This window comes from Alligator mississippiensis, chromosome 2, assembly GCF_030867095.1.
Source record: "Alligator mississippiensis isolate rAllMis1 chromosome 2, rAllMis1, whole genome shotgun sequence".
Lineage (NCBI taxonomy): Eukaryota > Metazoa > Chordata > Crocodylia > Alligatoridae > Alligator > Alligator mississippiensis.
The window spans coordinates 287,163,508-287,183,028 of record NC_081825.1 but is presented as its reverse complement, the minus strand read 5'-3'; the positions used below and the strand labels follow the sequence as shown (position 1 = coordinate 287,183,028).

The 19,521-nt window shown below is 44.1% G+C and overlaps 1 protein-coding gene across 3 annotated transcripts in view; it reads right to left on the bottom strand.

Annotated features, from left to right (window-relative positions):
* Positions 1-8,108: 8,108 nt before the first annotated feature.
* TDRD9 (tudor domain containing 9) overlaps positions 8,109-19,521 on the bottom strand; it is a 154,817-nt gene continuing 143,404 nt past the window's right edge. For all 3 annotated transcript variants that reach the window (XM_006258013.4, XM_059723275.1, XM_019481539.2), the window contains 4 exons: positions 19,157-19,295; positions 18,125-18,243; positions 10,671-10,743; positions 8,109-8,697 (listed from right to left, as the gene is read on the bottom strand). In XM_006258013.4, coding sequence (XP_006258075.1) covers positions 8,596-8,697; positions 10,671-10,743; positions 18,125-18,243; positions 19,157-19,295 — 433 coding nt within the window. In that variant the 3' untranslated portion in view covers positions 8,109-8,595. The remainder of the gene's footprint in view (positions 8,698-10,670; positions 10,744-18,124; positions 18,244-19,156; positions 19,296-19,521) is intronic.

The following is a 19,521-nucleotide window of genomic DNA, read 5'->3' as shown; positions in this document are numbered from 1 at the left end:
GAATAAAACCTCACCAATTCCCTTCTGTGCCCCCGTGATGAACTTATAGGCAGCCACATGGTCGCCTCTCAACCTTCTCTTGCGGAGGCTGAAGAGGTCCAGGTGCCCCAGTCTCTCCTCATAGGGCTTGGCCTGCAAGCCCTTAACCATACGAGTGGCCCTTCTCTGGACCCTCTCCAGGTTATCCGCATCCCTCTTGAAGTGCGGCGCCCAAAACTGCACACAGTATTCCAACTGCGGTCTGACCAGCACCCGATAGAGGGAAAGTATCACCTCCTTGGATCTGTTCGTCATGCATCTGCTGATCCACGATAAAGTGCCAGTAGCTTTTCTGATGGCTTCGTCACACTGCCGACTCATGTTCATCTTGGAGTCCACTAGGACGCCAAGATCTCTTTCCACTTCCATGCCACCAAGCAGATCATTCCCTAGGCAGTAGGTGTGCTGGACATTTTTGCTCCCTAGGTGCAGCACTTTGCATTTCTTCTTGTTGAACTGCATTCTGTTTTCTGCCCATTTGTCCAACTTGTCCAGGTCTGCTTGTAGTTGTTCCCTGCCCTCCGGCATGTCTACTTCTCCCCACAGTTTTGTGTCATCTGCAAACTTGGACAGAGTACACTTCACTCCCTCGTCCAAGTCACTGATGAAGACATTGAAGAGTATAGGTCCTAGGACCGAGCCGCGCAGGACTCTACTGCCCACAACCTTCCAGGTCGATACCGATCCATCCACTACAACTCTCTGGGTGCGACCCTCTAGCCAATTCGCCACCCACCGGACTGTGTAGTCATCCAAGTCACAGCCTCTTAACTTGTTCACCAGTATGGGGTGGGATACCGTATCGAAGGCCTTCCTGAAGTCTAAGTATATGTCAACCCCTACTCCTGCGTCCAGGCGTTTTGTAACATGGTCATAAAAAGAGACTAGATTAGTCAGGCATGATCTACCTGCTACGAACCCATGCTGGTTTCCCCTCAGCATAATTTGTCCTGCCGGGCTCTCGCAAATATGAGCCTTGATAATTTTTTCAAATTTTTTGCCAAGGATGGAGGTGAGACTTACTGGCCTATAGTTGCCTTGGTCCTCCTTCCTCCCCTTCTTGAAAATGGGGACCACATTGGCCCTTTTCCAGTCCTCCAGGATCTGGTCCGTGCGCCATGAGTGTTCAAATATTCCCGCCAGTGGCTGCGCAACGACATCAGCCAGTGCCTTCAGTACCCTCGGATGGAGCTCATCCGGGCCTGCCGACTTAAAGGCATCCAGTTCCTCCAAGTGACTCTGCACCATCTCAGGGTCTACGCATGGCAGTCTGGCGCCTTGCTGCTGCCTCTCTACAACCCCAGTGAGAGACTTGTCTTGCCCCTCGCTTAGGAACACTGAGGCAAAGAACTTGTTGAGGAGTTCAGTCTTGTCCCCCCTGTCCATCACCAATTGCTTCTGCCCATTTAGTGGGGGTCCTATTCCTCCCTGGGCCTTCCTTTTACTTCCTATATAGCTGAAAAACAATTTCTTGTTATCCTTAACTTGGGATGCCATCCTTAGCCCCATGGTAGCTTTGGCCCGTCTAACTGCCTCCCTACAAGTGCGAGCAGAGGAGGTATACTCCTCTTTGGTAATCTCTCCCTGTTTCCACTTTTTATATGCTCCCCTTTTAGCCCATAGGCTGCTCTGGATTTCCCTGGTCAGCCAGGGAAGCTTTCTGGCCCCTTTCCCTCTTTTTCCTCGCATCGGGATCGTCTCCCTCTGTGCCCGAAGGATCATTTCCTTAAGGCACAGCCACCCTTCTTGGGCTCCCATCTCTTCAAAACTCCTACTCTGCAGTGCGTCCTTGACTACTCGCCTGAGTTCATTGAAATCAGCTTTCCTAAAGTCTAGCACTTTCACCCTAATAGTTACCTTACCCACTCGACGTCTTATGGTGAATTCTATTATTTGGTGATCGCTGTCCCCCAGGTGACCACCAATCTGTAGATCCCCTACCATGTCATCCCCCGTTGCCAATACCAGATCCAGTATGGCATTCCCCCTAGTGGGACCATGCACCTCCTGTGTCAGGTGGAGGTCCTGTACGCAGGTTAGAAACCTGCGTGAGCGGTGGGACTTTGCCGTCCGTGTCTCCCAGCAGATGTCTGGGTAGTTTAGGTCCCCCATGACTACCGTCTCCTTAGTTTTTATGGTCGCCAAGAGCTGCCTCAGAAGCCCCAAATCTAGTTCTTCCCCTTGGTGTGGGGGTCTGTAGCAGACCCCTACCACCAAATCCCTTTCTCCTTGACCCCCATGTAACCTAACCCACAATCCTTCTACTTTCTCCTCCTTTGACTCCGTCTTGATGAGGGTCGATGTATATTGCTCATTGACTTAGAGCACAACCCCTCCCCCTTTCTTCCCCACCCTGTCCTTTCTGTACAGTTTATAACCCTCAATATGTACCACCCAGTCATGGGAAGAATCCCACCAGGTTTCTGTTAGTCCTACTAAGTCGTAGGTGTTTTCTGCAAGCAGGAGTGCTAGTTCATCCTGCTTGCTTCCCATGCTCCTAGCATTAGTATATAGGCACTTGAGCCCTGTGACTGGCACCTTTGATGCCCCCCTTGATGCCTGCCTTTGATGTTGTCTTATTAGTTCACTTGACTGCATGTACATACGGAATAGAACTAGAAACAGAATTGCATCTTGTGAACTCAGGAAGAGGTATACAGAGCAGTTTCCCAACACTGTTCTTTGGCTGTGTGGACTGCTTCCTGAACTGAAAGCAACAGAGCTACATTCAGAAAGCACCAGAGGCAAGTTTATTGCCACTGCTGAGCAATAATGGTTCACCCACAGCAGAGGTCACATGCTATGAATAATTCTGTCTTTGGGTACATGCCTGCAGGAAGAACTCAAACCATTTTAGCCCATTCCCAGGGGGCTCTGCAACCAATCAAGTTGCTTCATACTTGGTGGGTGTCAAATGCTATAGATGGGACCCAAGAATTGATTTCTGATCATCATTCAACTGACAGCAGAAAATAAGCCAACAGTGCCACTAACTATCTCAATTCCACATCTTGGCTAGATCATGCCAGGCCTATGACACTGACTTCAGTAAGACAAGCTTGGAGTTAACCTACAGCTAGCTTCAGAGTTTACTAAGGCATGAAGGCTTGATACTAGCTAGAATTTATCCATCTTGGATGGTAGAAAGGAAATCTTTATGCAATAGCTTGAAGAGGAAATGTTGCATTTTCTGGCTTGAATTACAGAAGTGGGTCAATGCTGCTTGAAAAAAACTTCCAAAATGCACAGTCCTATTTTTGCAATGTTTGATGCAAGGTTTTTCTGGGGCTTAGGCATATCACCACAAATCACCTCTCCATCAGGCTGCAAAAATGCAGTAAGGACTATTTTTCTATTTTTTTACACAGCCACAGAAGCACATCAGTTTCACTAAAAACACCCTACACAGGGAGCTTTTTCTCTGCCATACAGAAAACAGTCTAGCAATTACAAATTCAAATAGAAATAAAATGTACATCCAACTTCCCACCAGGTGGCAGGAGACTCACACTAATGACATGCAATTATTAGTTAACAGCAGTCCAATTCCCCAGGAGAATCTTCCCTTTATCCTCTTTCAGTATCTCCATTTCAAAGTTTAAACCAAAACCAAACCATTTTAATAGTTCTACATCTTGACATGAGTAGCCCTCTAGCAGAAGTTCCTGCCAGTAATATCTCGGGAGGTGATAAGTGGCATAACACCTTGTCTGTTGCCCACTATCCCATCCAAATTTGCCTTAATCTGATTGCTCCCTATTTACCTGAGTGTTAAATGCAATACACTGTTTTTCAATCAGGTCACTATATGTTTTAATTCAATGGAGAAGTGCTCAGAGCCACTCAACTAGAAATGGAAGTCAAGAGGTAAAACTGCACCCGTTGGACTACCCACACTGAACCATAGAAAATTCAGGTTGGAAGGGACCTCAGGAGGTCTTCTAGTCCAACCCCCTGCTCAAAGCAGGACCATCCCCAACCAGATCATCCCAGCCAAAGCTTTGTCTAGCTGGGCCTTAACAACCTCCAAGAATGGAGCTTCCACCACCTGACTGGGTAACCTGTTCCAGTGTTTTACTACCCTCATAATGAGAAAATTCTTCCTAATATCTAACCTAAACTTCCCTTGCTGCAACTTGAAACAGTTGCTCCTTGTTCTGTCATCTGCCACCACTGAGAACAGCCCAGCTCCATCCTCTTTGGAACCATACTTCAGGGAGTTGAAATCTGTTATTAAATCCCCCCTCAGTCTTCTCTACTCCAGACTAAATACACCCAAGTTCCCTCAGCCTCTCTTCAGGTTCCCCAGCCCCTTACCATTTTCACTGCCCTCCACTGGACTCTCTTCAATTTGTCCACATCCTCTGTAGTGGGGGGTGCAAAACTGAACACCATACTGCAGATGTGGCCTCACCAGTGGACAGGGAGGGGAAGAAATATTTCCCTTGATCTGCTGGCAACGCTCCTAATGCAGCCCACTATGCTGTTAGGCTTCATGGCAACATGGGCCAACTGTTGACTCATATTCAGTTTACTATCCAATGCAACCCCCAGGTCCTTTTCTGCAGAACTGCTGCCCAGCCAGTCAGCCCCCAGCCTGTACCGGTGCATGGGATTGTTCCATCCTAAGTGCAGGACTTGGCACTTGTCCTTGTTGAACTCCATGAGATTTCTTTTGGTCCAATCCTACAATTTGTCAAAATCTCTCAGAATCCTAGCCCTACTACCAGCATATCTATTACTCCCCACAGCTTAGGGTCATCCACAAGCTTGCTGAGGGTGCACTCTATGCCATCTTCCATTATTGTTGATGAACATATTGAACCAAACCAGCCAAAGGATCAGCCCTTGGTCACTCAACTTGATACCAGCTGCCAACTAGACATTGAGCCATTGGTCAGTACCCTTTGAGCCCTACCATGCATTCAGTTTTCTATCCAGCTTACAGTCCATTCATCCCACCTGTACTTCCTCAGCTTGCTTTCAAGAACATGGTGGGAGACTATCAAAAGTCTTGCTGAAGTCAAGGTACATTATGTCCACTATTCTCCCCGCATTCACAGAGCCAGTCATCCCATCACAGAAGACAATCAGGTTGGTCAGGCATGACTTGCCCTCGATCAATCTATGCCAACTTCCTAATCACCTTCTCCTCCTCCAAATGCTTAGAAGTGAATACCTTGAGGACCTGCTCCATGATTTTTCCAGGGATTGAAGTAAGGCTGACCAGTCTATAGTTCCCCAGATCCTCCTTCTTCCCTTTCTTAAAGATGGGCACTATAGTTGACCTCTCCATCAGCATGTTTTCAAAGATAATGGCCAGCAGCTCTACAGTCACATTGCCCAACTCCCTCAGCACCCTTGGTGCGCTGGATCTAGCCCCATGGACTTGTACGTGTCCAGCTTTTCTAGAGCCTTTAACCTGTTCTTTCACCACTATTGGCTGCTCACCTCCTCCCCAAACTGTGCTTGCCAGATGCAGTAGTCTGGGAGCTGACCTTGCCTGAGGTAAAAAAAAAAAAAAAAAAAAAGGCATTTCCTCATCTGTCACTAGGTTGCCCCTCCCATTCAGCAAGGGACCCACACGTCCCCAATCCTCCTCTGGTTGCTGACATACTTGTAGAAACATTTTTTGTTACCTTTTACCTCCTTTGCTAGGTGGAAATCCAATTGTGCTTTGGCCTTCCTGATTTCAGGAAGGCCTAAGCAACTCTTATACCTAGAGACCTACCAAATTCACAGTTGCACGATTTTCACAGAAAATGTGAAATTGGGTGGGTTCGCTACAAAACAAATTTACCAGCAAGCAGAGAAAAGGGGAGGAAGTCCTGCCATCTTGGACCATGGGGAGGGGGCAAGGAAAGAGTGGGAGGTGGGGGCCAGGGAGGAGACTGTAGGTGGGGAAGGGGAGGGAAGCTGGGTGAAGGTGAGGGCTTCTTGCAGCAGGAGGTGAGGAATTCACAGGCAGTTTGCACCAGGTCCCCAGCTATGGCAGGCAGCCAGGAGGCTAAACTGAGGTCTGCAGAGCCCCGGCCCAACTCACTGAGTGCGTGCACCCACCACGAGTAAGGAGTTGGGAGGGTGGGGGGAAGAGGGGAAGGCTCCACAGACCCTGACGCAGACTCCCAGCTGCCTGCCACAGCAGGCCTGGGACCATAGTGCAGCCTCCCCACTTGGGGATGGCCTGAAACTGTGGCTTAATAATGCTAAATACATTTATGGAAGTCATTAATCCACACTTAATAACGAGTGGATTAATGGCTTCCCCAGGGCTTAAAGCAAGGTAATTAAGCTGCAGGTTTGGGCCACTTGCAATCTGTGGGGAGAGGCAGGACTGCTGGGGCCCCTTGGCCAGAGGTGTGGGGGAAGGGGGGCCATCATCATGCTCAGCTCATGAAAATGGTGGCTGGCTGGCCTCCTCCTCGAGTTTGGTAGACCCCAACTTACACCCCTCCCAGGTACTCTGTCCAAGTTTTCACTTCTTGTAAGGTTCCTTTTTGTATTTTAGCTCACTGAAGAGTACCCTGCTTATCCAAGCTGGTCTTCTGCCATGCTTGCTAGTCTTCCTGCACATCAGGATGGTTTGTTCCTGTGCCCTCAGTAAAACTTCTTTAAAATACAATTGCTTCAAGGTGCAGCAACAACTGCGGGCTCCGGACTCACCCTTCCTCTGGCTTCCCCTGCCTGCCATTGCCCCAGGGGGCAGTGCAGCATGGTCCAGCCTTCAGTTCCAGGGGACCCTACAGTCCAGTCCTGTGTCATGGTGCAGCAGGGAGGAGGGCAATTGTGGTCAGAGAGGTCAAGCTAAGGCTGCCCAGGTGCACAGTGCAGCAGGGAGGCATGCAGTACAGTGGGGGATGCCCAGGTGCACAGTGCAATTGAATGGAGCACAGGATGCAGTATTAGGGGCGCTTGGGCACACAGTGCAGCAGGGGAGTATGGGATGCAGGGGGGGTACACCTGACTGATGCAGCGGTGGGGGGGTATGTGGTCCCAGGGCCCCTGCTAGCATAGCCTGGGGGGCATGAAACCCCTGGCCACTTGGAAGCTGAACAGCCCTGTTCTAGGCAACAGAGGAAGGAATAAAATAGAGGAGCAATGAATCAGAGCTTCACAAGGACTTTTCTTTCCTCATAAGAAAGCTTTATGTTCAGTTGTGTCAAGTAGATGGACTGACTTACTACAACCAGCATTCATCCAACTAAGGCCCCTTCTACATGTTACAGCTCATGGATGAGAACAGTATTTAAAGGTAACTGATTTGTCAGAAGGAAAAGAAGACTCTGGATTTTTTTTCCTTTCTATTGCATGTTGATATATGCAACAGCCCTGGAAAGCTTTGTTCTGCTGAAGTTTTATATGGTGAGGGAAGAGTTCTTCCTATGCTTATTTTAAACTCTCTCTATACATTATAGGTATTGCACAATTAACTGGTTAATCGTGCAATTACCTGGAGACCAGCTACACGTGCAAAGTAGCTATCACACAATAAAAAGCTCCGACCACAAAGTTAGACCTCAAAAATGTGTACTGACTTTATAGTTGGTTACTATCCAGCTTTAATTAGCACATGTAGCAGGGTCTGCCCTGCAGCTGGCAGCCTCATCAAACAGGGCTCCCAGCCACAGGTGTGCAGCCCCTGAGCCCTGGGGATCGCAGCTCCCCGCATGCAGCTGGAGTCCCGCAGCTGACAGGGCTCTGAGTCCAGGCTGTCTCTCTCATGCAGCTCAGACCAGAGCCCTGTCAACTGTAGGACTCTGGGTCCCAGGTGTATGTGTCCCCCATAGCTGGCCCCTCAGCAAAGGGGGCTCCCAGCTGTAAGCACCTGATTCTTGCCAATGCAGGAGGAGCCCAGGATTGGGCTCACCCTATACCCATAATAAAGCACAATGGGATCTAATGTGCCTACAACTGCGCCCTCCTGCCATCTGGCATAGCAAGAGGTGCGACTGTGTGGATCACATATTAGATCCAATTACAACTTTACCTGCTTGTGTAGAGGGGGCCTAACTGATACATAACCTAAAAGACTAATAGCCATTAACCTTTTATATATACAAACCACAATCTAGCAATTTGCCATAACATTTATTTTCCAAAACACTAGTAACAGCCAAACAAAATAATGTAAAAAACATTTTGCAACTCAATATCTATCATCTCAAAGACAAAAATTAACTCTTACTCTTCCTCAACTTTTATGATCTTTTAACTAAGCAACTAAAATAAGTTTCTTTTATTCCCTTTAGGTTTGGTTAGTGCTTTCTTAAAGCCTTATCAAGCATTATTAAAAGAAAAAGAGCATCTTGCTTTAAATAAATGTCTTCTACAAAGGTGTGATTTTTTTTCTGCACCTGTGGATCTTGATTCAAATCTTCCAGAGTAAAAAAGTCATTGTCCATTTGCTCATCTTGGGGTAAAAAATGATTAAGGTATTCCAAACTAAATTACAGCACACTATTCATCTTAAGAACCAGTGAGACACAGCCAGCTAAGGAGGAAGTTGGTAAGCCTTTTTTTAAACATTTCTTCTTTTAAATAACTTTTAGAGAACACTTAAGTATTTAACAAAACTAGCTTATGTAGTTGGTAAAGAAAAACATTCCTTCCTCTTTCATTCTGCCTCTCAGATTGATCAATGATGAGTTTTGAATCCACCTAAAGAAAACAAAAAAATGACGTTAGGAAGATGCAACTCTGGAAAAAACCTTTCTTATAAACAAAGTAGTGAAAAAAATCTTATTTTGTTTCCTAAGAGCTTGACTGGTCCAAGTCAGACAAAATTCTGCTTGTTTTCCATGGTGTGAACTTAAAAACTTAACAAAAAACACTACTCTAGAAATCCTTATTTGTGGAACCTCCCATGTCAGAGTTCACCTCAACAAGAAATCTAAGGATTTTACTCATCAGCTGAACACTTAAGGTATTTTGCAGTAGCATAACCAAGGGGGGGGACGCGCATGGAAGCATCCACTGCTGTTCCAGTCAACTGTGCTTCCAATGCTGCTGGTGGAGCTGCTGCCCTGTTATGCCTCTGGATATTTGGTAATGACATTGAATTAAATGCCCTCACTAAAATCATTTATGTACTTGAACAAAAGCTTATACTAGAGTGCTCATACTGGTGATTTAAAAACCTCCATGAGTTACTTTTCTTTGACTGACCAGGTCAATATTAATGTATTTGTACAGTAGGAGAGGAATCAGTAAGGAGCACTGCTTTATAACAACATTCAAACTGATCTTCTGTGCACGTGTGCATGCGTGTGCACACACACACACACACACACACACCCCCCCCCCCCACCCACCCATGAAAAAGGGTCAACCATAGGGTTTTCAACCCCTTATGCTGTTTAGAAGGGAAAGGGGGCTCCACATCCTCTGAAGGTAACAGTACTGCAGGGATTCAGAGCAACTGTAACAAACTGAATGGTGTTTTCCTGATCGAGACTCACTACTTTCTAATGTCAACACTTCAATACCAACCAAATACTGAAATCTAAAAAATTAACACCACTTCCACTTCTTATGCAAGATATCAGAACAGGAATAGGGGAACTTTTGAGCTGGTGCTACAGAAGACAGACGATATTCTGCCATCATATAAAATCAGCACAGAAAAACTAACAGCAAAATTTAATGAAATTTAACTTTTGCTCACAGGACAAATATTCTCTCCAGTTGCTCTCTATGCTTATCCAGGTGTGACAGTCTTTTTCTCCTTTTCATCCCTCATTTATTTGCCTTAGGAAAGCTCCCACTACTCCCCTTGCAAACCTCCTCAGAGATAGGAGTGCCCCCACAGGCCTGCCTCTTTTTTTTTTTTTTTTAAACGGATTGACTGACCACTGCTCTGGCTATGAACTACCTTGCAACAGGAATCAAGTGTTTTTGGAAGGACGCGAAGTCGTGGCAGGTTTCTAACAAAGCAGCAGGACAGAAAAGCACTTACTCCAAGGAAGAGCGTAATTTTCCAGGTGCAGGAAGCCCTCCCCAACTCTCCTGGAGAGTACTCTTTATTTGACCCATCCCAGTGACCCTAAAACCATCCAGTTTCCTGGAAGAATAAAAGGAAATCCTGTCTGAAAGCACAACAGTAAACAGGAGAACCCAAATTTTGCTTACTGCCAGCTGGCAATTCCAGAACAAGCACAGCAAGTATAGCAATCGCAGGCCTTCCTTTCCTGTGGTTAATTTTACATCTGCGTTACAGGAAGCACCAGGAATTACTTTCCAAGGGAGATAAAATTTTTGGCATTAACATTTTAATCCTTATTAGAAAAAGCAACCAAGATGACTCCCTGTTAGAAATTCTTCTTCTTGTGAAGCTTTTTATTTTCAAACAATATAAAAGTAACTAACATAAGCGTTCACAAATTTAGCAGACAGCATTAGACTGATGAGTATAAGTTTGTCCATACATTTCATATACTAACCTACAACATTTACAATATTTTCAAACGAACTGTCTCCTTATATGGTTTAAAAAACAAACTAACCAACCTACGAAGGGCAACACTGGGACAAAATCATTCAGAGAGATTAGCGTCAGCCCTGAACCTACTACAGAACTCAAGGAATATATAACACCCATTCTCTTTTTTCCCCCCTGTTTATTATACCCTTACCTGATTCCATTCATAAGGCTTCTCATACCATTTGGGAGTAATTACTTCTCGAGGTTTTGATTTGCAGATTAAACTGAAATTCCATAAAAAGATTAATAAGAAACTGTATTTAGTTAATTCTAAATATCTACAGGACCATTTCTGTTCATTTGAATTGCTATTGCATACCATCATCATATAAAACCATCTAAATGAAATTTTATATTGGAAACTCATTTTTGATACTACTTTGCTGAAAAAAGAAAACCTTCAGATTTTCACATTACTGTGCTTCATTTTGGATTTTTATCTGTATTATGCTGGCATTGTGAAAAAACAAATATACACATTACTGCTTTAGTGAAACTCATTTTTAAAAATGTATTCGGATAGATAATTTAATAATTTGCCTATCTGACAAAGGACTATAATTTGCAGCAGTCCTTTATCCCACTATTTTTTGCATACTTGCTAATTTGACTATATAATTTAGATATTTTAAGACATTTTGTTTTTGTGACAAGTCAAATACTATAGATGGTCTGCCTTTCCCACTTATTTCCTCAAGCTGTATGAAGTACAACAGCACATTTTAATTAATTCTGTCTAGATGTGTTTTTCAAAATACGCATTTTATTCTTAAGTAGCAGTGACATGATGTAAATATGATTAACTTAAAAAAACAGAGAGGAACTGTAAGAGACTTAGCCTGATTAGTGTTATAATTTTTACTGGAAGGGCTCTAAATAATATGTTGATACCTTAAACAAAAATAATCAGAAAACATTTGAAATATGGAAGAATAAAAAAAAATGTACATGGGTTAAAAAATACAAAGCAACATTATGCTAATGAATCATCTCTTTCTTCAGAATCGCAGTTAGCCCAGCTCATATGAGAAACAATCAATCTGAATGGAATAACAAGCAACTGATTTTACTCCTAAAAATTTGGTTTCTGGATACTAAGAGCCACAAATCTTGAAGAGATAAGAACACAACAGGTGCTATACTGGGTCAGACCAACAGTCCATATAGCTCAGTATCTGGCCTCCAGCCATGGTAGAACTGGGTATTTTGGAGAGAGAGCACTGACTTGGATATATCTAGAGCAGAGATGGGCAATTCTTTTGGCTGGAGGGCCACTCAATATGTTTTTGAAACTATCGGGGCCACACAAATAAAATCTTTCAGAAGATGATTTTAACAAATTATAGATAAAAAAAAATGATATATGAAAAAAATCAAATCTTTACTATAACATATTTTAATTTTATTTAAAAAAAAATCATCCTGATTTATGGGGTTTTTTGAGGAGTGTATATAGAGATGATTGCCTAACAGCTCAAAATAAAGACTTACTCTTGTATACTGTGGGGAGGGGACAGGTGTGGAGGGGTGTGAGTGTATGTCAGGGAAGGCTGCCCATGCTAGGTTCCAGGAGCTGGCTGGAGGGTGAAGCATGTGCAGCAGAGCTTGCCTGAGTAATGTGGTACATGTGCGATTCACCCCTCACCCCCATCTGTCCAATGGCTGCCCCCACGGCACTCTGTCTGGGGCCAAGCCCCACTTGCTGCTGCCTGGGGCAGCCTGCACTGCACTCCTGCCTGCACCCGCCAATAGCACCACCCCAGGCCCAGCCAGCGTACACAACTTCCCAGCAGGGCTGCCTTCTACTCACTTGGCCACCCACAGATGGCTGCTCATCACACCAGGTGTCCAAGTGGGTGGAAAGCAACCAGAAGCTGGAGTCCTTGCACTGGGGCAGGAGCTGCCCAGCTACAGCATCCCCCCTGCCTGGCTGGGCATGTGATGCCTGGCACGTGCCCCGCCCCCATGGCTGCTGTTGCTTCCCCGTACTACCTGTTGCCCAGAGTGGCACTGCAAGGGCAGGAGGAGGTGCGGCTGGAGGTGGTAGGGAGCCGAGTAGTACCCGTGCAGCAGCAGTAGCAGCAACCCAGTCAAAAAGCTGTGCATGCTGGCCTGGCCAAGTTGGGACTGGGCACAGGGCAGGTGCAGGTAGGGCTCAGCCCCATGCAGTGTTGTGGGGGAAGCTGCAGGCCAGATATAAAAATCAACTGGTGGGCTGGATCCAGCCCACAGGCTGTATTTTGCCCAACCTTGACCTAGAGTGATCTACCCCTTTTTCAGCACCTATCTTGGCATCCTCCATCATCGGTTTAGAGATGCTATAGGAAACAATCTCTGACTATTCTATTTAATAGCTATTAACAGATCTATTCTTCATAAATTTTTTAAAATCCTTTTTTGAACCTGCCTGTATTATCTGCCTCTACCACCTCCTGTGGTAATGAGTTCCACAAGTTAGCTACAGGCCGTGTAAAAAAGTACTTTCTTTTGTTACTTTTAAACCTGTCTCCTACTGATTTCAGTATGTGTACCCTGGTTCTAGTATTTTGGAACTTGGTAAATAAAATTATCCCATTATTTGTCCACACTTTTCATGATTTTATAGACTTCTATCATACCACCCCAGCCTTCCCTTTTCCAAACTGAAGAGTCCTAGATTTTTAGACTCTCCTGTCATGGCAGCTGCTCCATACCCTGATCATTTGGTTGCTCTTCTTTGTACCATTTCTAATTCTACTACATCTTTTTTGACCATAACTGTGTACAGTATTCAAGATGTGGGATTTGTATAGTGGCATGATGATATTTTCCATTCTATTTTCAATTTTCTTCTTGATGATGCCAAACATTTTACTGACTATTTTGATCAGCAGTGCACACTGAGCTAATGTTTTTAGAGAGAGCTACATACAATGACTCCAAGGTCTGTTTCCCAAGTCATAACAGCTCATTCAGAACCCACTACTGTGTATAAGTATTTGAAGTTATTTGTCCCCATGTGCATTACCTTGCATTTGTTAACAGTGAAGTTCATCTGCCATTTTGGCCCACTCACTCAGCTAGGTGAGATTTTTCTAGAGCTCTTCTGTCCACTTGGGATTTGACTACCCAAAAATCATTTAGTACCATCTGCAAATTTTGAGATTTCAGTCTATCCCCATTTTCACATCACTGATAAAAGCACTGAACAAAACTAAACCTAGCACAGATCCCTGCAGGACCTCACTTTTAGTCTCTCTTCATCCTGAAACAGTTCTGCAATTTCACCTTGGAGTGCCTTCAGAATTCCTGGGTTTATCAATCTGTTCTAAAACGTATTCTGTTGTCATTTCAATGTGATCCAATTCTTCCGACCTATCCACTAAGAGGGACTGGTCTGGTATGAGAATTCTCCCAATATCTTCTGTAGTAAAAACTGATGCAAAGGATTTGTTTCTCTGCCATGGCCCTATGGTCCCTGAGTACCCTTTTTACACCTTGGTCTAATCTTGCAGGATGACTAAAACCTTATATCTTAATATAATTTGTTAGTATGGCTTTAGACATGTAATCACTGGAATATTTTTTTAGAACAGAAAGAAGTATGATATATCACTAACTTCAACAAAGGACCTTCAGCAGTTTTTTTTTGGTTAGGGTAATACTTTAGATTTTAAAAAAGACTTTTTAATAACATGCTTTATAATATTTTAAGGCAGTAACTTGCGCATCTTGAATGTGTATTCATCAGCACTACTGAATATCAAGTTGTCTCATTAAAACTGATTTTTTTTGCAAATACTGGGTGGGAGGGGGCGGGAACTGAAAAGGACATTGCTTGGTTAAGGAAAGATTAAAAAACACATATGAGTGATACAGAAATAGCTATGGCATGATAAGTGTGCATCAAAACATCAAAGTTGGTGCATTTTGTCCCCAGAGGAAAATGATTCTCTGGGCAGCTGGAAAATTTAGAATGCAGCTTCAAATGTTTTGCTTTTTTGCACAAAAGGAAAAAGGGAAGGGAAGCAAAAGAAGATGTGCAGGTATGGGAATACATGAAGAAGCCTAACAGAAATTTAAGGAACAGAGACCATTTGAAGATAAAGTTTAGAGAAAAGGAAAGAGAGATATGGGGATACATCAACAAAATGTAGTTCTTACACTAAATAGGGTTTTATGTTAAAGGGTTTAAATATTGGTACTTCAAATTCCATATCAAACAGACCATTTTCAAGAGACAATGTTTTATCAATGTTAGTCTTGCATACAGATCATAAGGATGGTCCACCTGGATTTTCTACTTTTCTACAACCTGATTATTCCTGCAGTCAGAGCTCAGTAAATCACTCTCCTGGATGAGGTACAAGTAGGAACAAAATCCAACTTAGTTTCTCTTGGCAGTTTTGCAGTGCTAACAGAAGTAAAATCAAGTAACCACCTACAGAACAATTTTCAGGGAACCTTTTAGTCTCAATGGAAATTTGAAAGTTATGCCAGTGCAAGATAAAAGTCAGAATGGACTTGGACCGCTTGGGAAAGATCTGTTGAATAAGAAGGTGCCATGTTTACAGTCATTTAAGAGTGGAAGATCACTTTAAAAAGGAGAGAGGCTGGTAAACTCAAGCATGCTTCATTTAACCTTTGTATGATGCCTCAAGGCAGTGTCAATTTGTCATCTATGTTTAAAATGTTATTGTTTAGTCTATCTGCAGTTAAAGCAGCTTTGCAAAAATGTTTCTTGCCTGAGCAAAATAACGTTTGGCAGGTTAGTACAGTAGTTCTTTATTTCCATACATTTATTGCCATAAGTGTGGCCAGCCATTTACTGCATAACATAACACCGTTACTTTTACTCTTGCACTTCAACTTTCCTCTATGGTGCTACCCAAAGGAAACACCAGGATGGTGCAGATCATAACATGGGAACTTAAATGGTTCCAAGACATGCAAGAAATCAAGTGTTACAAGATGTACTTTTTTCTAACCTCTGATATTTGGTGATTACTTTGCAGGTTTACAATGAAAAATGTTTGAAATATCTGCCTGATGGAGTTGTACTGCATGTTTATGCAGTACACATCAGAAGCAGCTATTCTGGAACTATATGTGTGCTGTTTTTCTGGATGCACAAAAGCCACAGTGTGCCAAGTTGCTAAGAAGTGCTGTGTCACTCTGGGACAACATTAGCTGTTTGGCTATACCAGACAACAGTGACAGGCATGACATAATGCCCCAAACCATCCGGGTCCCTTTGTTCATTTCACTGACACAGGTCCACAGTCTATATTAAATTTTTGTCAAACCCTGATACCCGCAAGGGGCACATCCAGGTGAGCCCACACGTGGAGGCTCTTGCCCCGTCTCAAAGTAATTTGAGATGGGGCAACAGGCACACTGGAAACAAAAAAAAATGTTCCCCATATTGCGTATTTGCAATGTGGGCTCAAAATTTGATACCTGGATATCCAGGTATCAAATAAACTCTGCCCCCCTCCCCAAAAAGGGACTGTGCCCTGAAGCAACTGGAGGCTCAGATTCTCCAAAGAGATGCTCTGGTAGCCAGCCAGAGTGTCTCTATGCCTGTCCCTTGCCCTGGTGCTTTAGCAAACCCCACATCCCCCACATCTGGTAAGAAAACCAGAAGCAAACAACAAACCATATAGATATTTAGAATTTATTTTATTATGATGATGGAGACACTAGTAGGCTTCCAAACTGCTTTAACTTTGTACATATGGCAATAAAACATTACCCAACTGATCTCTGTCTCTCTCTCTCCACACACACACACACACACACACACACACACACACACACAGTGGCCTTTTGTTCTAATTGTGGAAGAACATGGATTTTGGGGTATTTCAAAGAGTAAATTTTGGATTTATTTTTATCAGAGATTTTGAAGTTTTTCAATAGGGTATACCAGAATTCCTGCTAGTGAGGCAGGTGGCAGGACCCAAGCAAAAGAGCCTACCCAGCTGGAGGTAGCTGACGCTCTGGCCACTTGGGGCTAGGGGGGACATGTTTTGACAGTTCAAAGCAAGCTGCCACACTGGGAACATCTTCTGGGCGATAGCTGCCCAGATGGCAGGGCGGCGGCACACATGGCAGTAGTGCCGCATAAAGGCCAACTGTTCAGCCACAGCTCACTGGCAGCTGGCCCAGAGGTGCAGATGCCTCTGCTGCGGCTGTGTGGTCCTTGTCTGGGTCTTGCAGGCACGCAGCCTCAAGGCCACATGCTGTCACAGGTGGCAGCAAGTTACAGCCAGGCAGCAGCCCCCACTGCCAGACTGCTGCAGTGGGTAGAGGGTGCAGAAAACTCTCAGTTATGGCTGCTTCAGCAATCCAGATGGCACATGGTGTAGTGTCCCTAGATACCAAGTGGCCAGGCCCCGGAAGCTCCTGGGAGCAAGTAGTCCTGAGCTACTCACCAGGGCAACTTTTTATACTGCTGGGGCCAGAACAGGTACTGGCCCCAAGCTCTAGCTCCCCCTGGCTGCAGATCCGGGAGGAGCTGGGCAGGGTTATTTTGCCCCAAGTGGTGAAACTTGCCCCATACCAAAGTGCATGGGCACGTGCACGAAGGCAAAAATCCCCAGCTCAGATTTGTGCCACTCCTATTTGAGCTGCTGCAAGTGCACATGCCTGCATATGTGGATGTGCCCAAGAAGTCATACCCAAGTGTTTCAAAGCAAGACGGGAGTCTTTTCTTACTCGTCTATCCCTTTACAAAATGTGGTGACCCAATCTCTTTTCACAGCTGGGGAGTAAAATGTGGAGGTGCTGGTAATCACACATACCGAATCAGTGGATATAGTTAGTAAACCTTGGCAAAACAATTAAAATATCTGCAGCCAAAGAGGGAGTCAAGGAAACATTGCCACTTTCAATGTGATAGGAGGATGCCATGGCAACCAGTTTCCCTACAATGCACTGGGAGACTTATTTTTAAGCTTTTCCATCTTAGCATGAGACAGTGTCAAGGAAATGCCCCTGCTTCAACATATATTGTATTTATTCAAATCCAAGATGAGGTGTCCCCATATTTAATCTGGGGGGAAGCCCCTCATCTTGGATTCAAGTATGAAGTGTGTGTGCGTCCGAACAACACGACGACAGGGACGGGACACGACACAGGCAGCTGCTGTGGCTGGCCCTGACTCAGGGTTGGTGATAGAGCTGCAGCTGCAGCCTGCCCCTCCACCGCCTTCTCCCCCTGCCCCCTCCTCCAGCTGCTTACCTTTGTTCTGGCAGGCTCTGGTCCCACTCTAGCTTGGAGCAGGGAGCACACCTGCTTGCTCTGGCCCCAGCCCAGCCTCGTAACAGCTGATGCATTGGTGGCACCTTTGGCCAGGACCTGTAGCCTGGGTTGGAGCTGCCACCACTGCTGTTGCTACTGGGTCACGCTGGGGCCAGAGCAAACGTACTCTGTGACCCAGGCTGGAGGGGCCAACAGAGCTGGAGCATTCTCCAACTTCAAGAAATCACCAGAATTTCATAAAAATGTGCTGGATACTGTAACAAACAAGGTGGCTATCATCAAAGAGAAGAAAACTAATGTAGCTGCTGTTTTGTCCATCAACTATGAAAACAAAACAACCTTTATATGAAAAGTCTTACCTCAAAAGCTTCTGACGAGCATCTTCTTGCAGCTGTGCAACTGTCTCTTGTCCATGGCGTATCGGAACATTTGGACCATAACAAACCAGTTTGTTAATGGTTGTCCTTAGGATGTTTATCTGTAAACATGCCAGTGATATATGATGAAAAGCAGCCCAAGTACCAATTCTAATAAAACATCATAATTTTATTTGTGTATGTAAGGGGCGGCCATCATGTTCACATTACCCTGCATCCAGAATAACTTGGTTAAGATTGACAGTTTTTTTTTACCTTTGACTTTAGCAAAAAGACCATACGAGACTAGGTGCATCTTTTCTACATATGAATGTCCAATTTTTTATTTTAGCGTCAGACTGACATTGTAACAGTGATGGTCCAGGAATTACATAAAAGGAAAGGACTCCTTAGGGTGTTATCTTTTATTGGATCAACTGCATAGTTGGGATCAAGTTGGACAAGCTTTTGAGTGCAAGACATTCTTCCTTAGGTCCCAATGTCTTACACTCGGAAAGCTTGTCTAACTTGATCTCCACTATGCATTTGGTCCAATAAAAGACAACACCCTAATAAATCATTGCTTCTCACAATTTTTTGTGACTAAGCTGAGCTATAAAAGTGGTAGTAATCCTTTATATCAAGAATATAATTAAAAGGTATTCATCTCTCACAGAAAACAAAAGCCTCTTGTATAAGAGTTTGACTAGTACAAACTTGATATTGATTTAAGTGTCAGTTTGCTTATACAGAGCAGTCCAAAAACATGCCAGTGTGTTACACGGTGTATTTGACTTTGCTCAATAAAGTTTAATAAAATAACCTTAGGGTGTTTTAAACTTAGCCTGTGATGCACAAAATCAATTCAAGGTTATAAACAGGCAACTCCACTAAAAAAAAATTAAACAACTTTAAAATCCTGCCAAAGGTTGCTAGACTTCAAGGAATAAAACTGAAATAGCTAACATTATCTGACAACCACTAGACTCCAGCTACACAACACAACAGTGAAAATAATTCATATGCATGTTTTACCTCCACTATATCATCCACGTCAAAATGTACATCAAATGCCAGCTCCATTTCATGTTCTGGAAGCACTGGAGTTGCAGGAGTCTGGTTCCACCCCAAGCCACAAAGAACGCCAGTAAAATTCTTGCCTTCTTTATTAACTCTAAACAAAATGCAAATAGGAAAAATGGGAATTTTTTAAAGTGTACAAAACATCATGAGACGTCAAAAATTCAACAAGAATACGTTAACATGAAACAGGGGTGTAGGTTGTAGCCGTGTTGGTCTAAGGATATAGGCAGACAAGGTTCCTTGGGTGAATTTGATATCTTTTATTAGACCAACCCAAATAGTTGGAGAAAAGTTATTTAGCAAGCTTTCGAGTTCAA